Source organism: Chanos chanos, chromosome 12 (assembly GCF_902362185.1).
Source record: "Chanos chanos chromosome 12, fChaCha1.1, whole genome shotgun sequence".
In the NCBI taxonomy this organism is placed as follows: domain Eukaryota; kingdom Metazoa; phylum Chordata; class Actinopteri; order Gonorynchiformes; family Chanidae; genus Chanos; species Chanos chanos.
This window is the reverse complement of record NC_044506.1, coordinates 1,555,001-1,560,906: the sequence shown is the minus strand read 5'-3', so window position 1 is coordinate 1,560,906 and position 5,906 is coordinate 1,555,001. Positions and strand designations below refer to the sequence as shown.

The window sequence follows — 5,906 nt, the reverse complement described above, 5'->3', positions numbered from 1 at the left end:
TTAAGAAGTAATAGAAGCCTCATGTCTATAGTCTGTGTCATTATTATTTCTTAATAAAAGAATTAGTGAGTCCTTTTATTTCGTTAATTTTAACACGGAAGAGAGAGCCGGTTATCAAAATAACTAACTGGCGATTAATTGTAAATTATTGTTGAACATTTCCCGAAGGGCCTCAGGAAAACCTTCAAGTCATTCGACCACGATACTGGCTCGTCTTTTTCTTCTTCTTTTTTTTTTTTTTTTGGTTTTGTCAGCCACAAGTGAACTCCGCAGGTAACGTGCACTGTCTGCCAACCCTTCACGCCTTTTTTTTCATCTACGCTCACGTCGCTCGCTGGCCACAAACAATACCTGCGACTTTAGCATCTGCCGCGCAGGCGAGCAAACAACAGTGATCATGCAATTTATTTCTCTATTTTAACTCACTGCAGAAAGCAAACATGGGATTAAATCCGCGCTAAATATGCATTCTCTGATTAATTTCTTCGATTTGTTTTCCTCACAGAAACAATTTTTACATCAGTTTTTACTGTACTTTACTTTTTAATCGAAGTAACGTACTCTTGGAAAATGAAAAGTTTATTATTTCTGAACAAGGGAGAAATGTGGACTATCACAACGCGAGGGAAACTGGGCCGTCTTTAAAGAGAAACCAATTAGCGCGTAAAGAGCAATAACCCAGAACATTTAGGAGCACACGTGCCGACTGATTACCCCGCTCTTGTTAGTCTGTTTACCAGCAAACGACCGGTCGCAAGTGCATCTGAAATGGTTCCTCAAAATCAGTCACTGCGAAGCAACATTAAGGCGACAAAATAGCGAGACCATGCAAGTTATACCTGTGGGGTTTCATCTGTGGTAAGTAAACAGCAACCTGTTCTAGAAAATGCGACACGTAAATTTTTAATCTTTCTATTCTCTGAACATTGCACTTTTAAGATATGTGAGTGTTTTATGCCCGTAATTGACTGAACTGTTGTGTTTCAAAACTACTCTCTTCATGGCGCTCTGCTTTTAATCTTCACTTTAAAATGTGAAGTTCTTGTAACATAGTCCAGTGTAAAATTAAAACGGATTTAATCTAGGCTTTTCAAAGGGGTTACGTGAATTAAGTGTCAATCATTGTATTTATAATTGAATTAATATGAGCTGCTTCAGCCAATAAGAAGGCAGGGACAGAGAGCGATGAAATCCTTGGATCTCTAGAAGCCCCTCCCCTTACGCTCTCAGTACTTCGGGGTGTGTAAAGGGGGCGATGATATATAAGCACCCTGGAACAATTCTATCGCTAGCAGATTATAGCAGGAGTTAACAAAAAGCTGTAGGTGTCGCTGAAAAGGTCAGCCCTACTAGAGCATTCGAGCAACGGGTACGCACGACTCCTACTAGGGCGCTAGTGCTTCTGCGTCTTGCTTTCCAAACTCCACTTTCTAACTTGTGTCCCTCTAGACATATTAGACACACAAATAATTATACACACAATTTTTTCTTAAAAAAATAATAATATGCAGCTAGAAAGTATTCTTCCCAGCGCGTCTATTAATTTACCCAAGAGCTTTTACAATCTTTCTTCTTCAGAGAGCACAACCAACAGTCCGGCCTCAACGCAGATCGAGTTTCAGGACGTGGACCGGACCGATTCGGAGCAAAGTAACGGTCCCAAGAAATACTTGAGCAGTGGGGGGAACGCAATGATGGGCGAGGGAGAAAGTGACACCTTCTCTGGGAGTAAATCGGCTCCAGACGGACGAAAAGGTTCCCCCGGCACCGGTGAAGATGACCTCTCCAGCGGTCGACGATACAACATTGATGAACTTGGCACTGATAGGTATTTTATCTCGTCACCGACTCAGCCGGGCTCCGACGTGGCGAACCCATGTTCACTCTTTCCTTACGGGGGACAGACTGGTACAGTGTACAGCGGCTCCAACGGATCCAGGTATTCAACTTCCCTGCATTACGGGTCAGTCTTGCCACCCACTGGGTTTTCGTCTGCTGTTTGCGCCGGTCGGAGTCAGTTCACCACTGGGTATCAATTCGGGCAGGGTCCCGGTTGCCTCTACCCCTCGTACCCTGGAGCAGGGGCCGGTTTAAGCTCAATGCCACTTCCCGGCACCCCCACAGGGACCAGAGCTCAAGTTTATTTGTGTAACCGGCCGCTATGGCTCAAGTTTCACCGTCATCAAACCGAGATGATCATCACCAAACAGGGCAGGTACGTGGGACACAGCTCATCACTTCACTGAAATCTAATTATATATCTTTCTGTAGCGACACATTCCACATTTATCCTCATTTACAGTTAGTTTACGGCTAAATGTTCATCTGTCACTGGCAGTCCCAAGTCTTTTAGTCTCAAGTCTTTTAATTTTATGCGAGTTTTTATGCGAGATTAGAATGGAATAATTGCAGAAGTTTTACCAGTATCGGAATGGCCCTCTCAGATGATGTTGCATTTTCGTTTGATGAGGTCCGTACCGTTTCTTAAAAGGATGAATAACATTTTTTCCTGTTGTCTGTCACGATGGAGTACTGTTTGCAATAGTGATTCAAAATATTGTCTTCATGATTTTCATTTTGAAAATAGCACTGCCAAGTTTTGTGTGTGTGTTTTTATTATCATTATTATTTTTAATCATCTCGCAAAATGAACAAAACGTGACGCGATCTGTGCTGTGTCTTATTTCTGACAGGCGAATGTTTCCGTTCTTAAGTTTTAACATCACTGGACTGAATCTAACTGCACATTACAACGTATTTGTGGAGATTGTGCTCGCGGATCCTAACCACTGGCGATTCCAGGGCGGGAAATGGGTCACTTGCGGGAAAGCGGACAACAACATGCAAGGTAAAACACCACACCAACCTAATTTTATTCGCTAGAACCTGTGGCCGTCAACGAAAATAATAATCATTCTGTCTCCCTTTCTCAAAAGTGCAACGAAAGGGTTAGTATTACTCTTTCTTCTCAATTTATTTTAGTTCAAGCTTGTTTAAAATATCTGGTCTATGATGGACCTGATCTTCAAATCGAAGTTGACCGGTGGAGTAAAACGAACCAAAAGTGTCATCCATTATCTGTTTTTTTCATTATCTTTCATTATCTTTTTATTTTTCCAGCGTGTGCAAAAATAATTTGTCATGAAGTTTTTACGATATGGGTGAAAGATTTAACAGAATTACAATAAATATTAATAAGTTAATACGTATTTAATAAATATTAAATCTTTGTAATAATTTCAGATATTTTTCTTTTAACTTTATTTTGGATTTCCAGTTTCTGCTAAAAAGCAATCGTCACGTATGAAATAATCTTTCACAAATAGTTTAGCATTTTTGTGACCGTTGTTGCATAACGTTTTTGTGGCTATGCTGATGATCCGTACACGCTTAGATATTTATTTTATATTCCAGCAATATTCCTTTGTTTCATGAATTCAAAAATTAATCAAAATAATTCTTGTCAATTATTTTGGCTTTCAAAGATTTGTATGCAGCAAAAACTAAAACGTCGATGGTTTTAATTTTAACAGTGAAAATAATACAGTAGCATTTCCTCAATTTGTTGTAACAGCAACAAGAACAACGAAAACAACAACAACAAAAAAGATATGAATTTGATGTTAATGATTCATTTGTAATGTTTGCAATGCCACGTATGCGCGAGGAAAACAGATGTAACCATACATCCAATTGTTGTGTTTCATTCAGACCGCAGGAATTTATTTTTTCAATATACGACGGTGAACGTTTGTTGTAGCCAATCAGTTTCGAGACTGAGATCGAAAAGAAAACTGAGAAAGGAAAACTGCTCGCGCTGGTTAATAAGGAGATGATGTTGCAGTAGTTGTTGTTTGTGGTGACGATGATGATGATGATGGTGGTGCTTGTCTAAGTATTGCAGTTACTCAGCAAGCACGTGGGTTGACTGCAGTTTCCGTTAGTCTTGTTAATGGGGCTCATACTTCAATGTCAAACGGATAATTTTTTTTTGGGGGGGGGGAGGGTAAAAATGTGTAAAACAGACAGTTTTGGTGTTTGTTGATCTCATCTCAGTGTATTTTTCCTACTATATATTAAATAATGATAATCGTTAATGTATTTTTTTTTTTCACTCAGGAAATAAAGTGTATGTCCACCCGGAGTCTCCCAATACTGGAGCGCACTGGATGCGACAGGAGATCTCCTTTGGCAAACTCAAACTGACTAACAATAAAGGTGCAAACAACAATAACACACAGGTACAAAACACTGTCTGTTTAATGAAATCATCACGCCGCTTTTAGAATAAATGTTGTCAGTTTTCATTCTGTCGCAGTGGTTTCAATTCTAATTTGTAACTTGAAACACTTCTTTAAAATCGTCCAAATTCGTAAAGAAAGCTGAAGAGTCACACATTGATAAACAGACCTGCTAAAAACTGACCACTCAGACAGAAATGGAAAACTGACCACTCAGACAGAAATGGAAAACTGTGTGTGTGAGAGTAGGAGTGGGCTGAAAACTAGTTTCATGTTATTGACCTCCCTTTGGCTAGATCTTGCAACACCCCCCCCCCTTTAGCTCACCGTGGTTTAACACCTCTCTCTCCCTGTGTGTGTGTGTGTGTTTCAGATGATTGTCTTGCAGTCTCTGCATAAATACCAGCCCAGACTTCACATCGTGGAGGTGACGGAAGACGGCGTAGAAGACATGAGCAATGAGGCGAAGACCCAGACGTTCACCTTCCCCGAAAACCAGTTCATCGCTGTCACCGCTTACCAAAACACAGACGTAAGCAGAACGGCAAACCAGAGCAGCCCAGACCACCAGCGTCTGCTGCACTTCCCTCTCGCCCCACCTCGCCGCTTCTCGTTTTTTAAATAGATGTGTAGACGCTTTGTGTGACTTGTCTAAATCATGTGAATTTTTTTTTTTTTTTCCTGTAGATCACGCAGTTGAAGATTGATCATAATCCGTTTGCTAAAGGGTTTAGAGATAACTATGATTCGTAAGTAAATGCTCATTTTACAACATGTTGGTTACATTTAAAAAAAAAAAAAAAAAAAAAGTCACCCAAAAATGAATTAACAGTTGCTTATACTTGATATACCCCAAATAATAATCCTTATCAAAGGATGTAACTAAAGGTGAATGCTCTCTGCCTCTCCTCTGTCAGAATGTACACGGCTCCTGAGAGCGACAGACTGACGCCGTCTCCCACCGACTCCCCGCGTTCCCACCAGATTGTGCCTGGAGCCCGTTACGCAATGCAGCCTTTTTTCCAGGACCAGTTTGTAAACAACCTTCCTCAGAACCACCGTTTCTACGCCAGCGAACGCGCTGTTCCACAGACCAACGGTCTGCTCTCCCCCCAGAACGAAGATGCCACCGCGGGCTCGGCGGGCGCCCAGCGCTGGTTTGTCAGCCCCGTCCAACAGACTGGCGCTCCCACCAAACTGGACCTGTCGTACGAGAGCGACTACTCCGCGTCGGGCCTGCTGCCCTACGGCATCAAGCCCCTGCCGCTCCAGACGCCTCACGCCCTGGGCTACTACCCCGACTCCGCGGCCTTCGCCTCCATGGCCGCCGGCTGGAGCAGCAGCAGGAGCTCTTACCAGAGGAAGGTGACCACGGGCCTGCCCTGGTCCCCACGCCCCAGTCCCCCGGCCTTCGCCGACGACCAGATCACGGCCGGCAAAGACAAGCTGGCGGAGGAGGGCCAGAGCACGGGGCCGGCCGGCGGCGCGGCGAGCTGGGTGGACACGCCTCACGCGTTGAAATCCGTGGACTCGGGCGATTCGGGGGTGTACTCAATGGTGTGTAAGAGGAGAAGGCTGTCTCCAGGAGGCTCCAGCACCGACGCCTCGCCGACCATCAAGTGTGAAGATCTGAGCAGCTCTGAGGAGTACAATAAGGATAACCCC

The 5,906-nt window shown here is 43.2% G+C and overlaps 1 protein-coding gene across 2 annotated transcripts in view; it reads left to right on the top strand.

The window, feature by feature from the left end:
- Window positions 1–1,505: 1,505 nt before the first annotated feature.
- eomesa (eomesodermin homolog a) overlaps window positions 1,506–5,906 on the top strand; it is a 4,440-nt gene continuing 39 nt past the window's right edge. The window contains exons 1-7 of one of the 2 annotated variants that reach the window (XM_030789115.1): window positions 1,950–2,088; window positions 2,134–2,215; window positions 2,694–2,848; window positions 4,120–4,241; window positions 4,615–4,773; window positions 4,929–4,990; window positions 5,159–5,906. The exon at window positions 5,159–5,906 is cut by the window's right edge and continues 39 nt beyond it. In XM_030789115.1, the coding sequence (XP_030644975.1) occupies window positions 2,193–2,215; window positions 2,694–2,848; window positions 4,120–4,241; window positions 4,615–4,773; window positions 4,929–4,990; window positions 5,159–5,906 (1,269 nt within the window). In that variant the 5' untranslated portion in view covers window positions 1,950–2,088; window positions 2,134–2,192. Of the gene's footprint in view, window positions 2,216–2,693; window positions 2,849–4,119; window positions 4,242–4,614; window positions 4,774–4,928; window positions 4,991–5,158 lie in introns of both variants that reach the window. The other variant, XM_030789114.1, reaches the window with a different exon arrangement.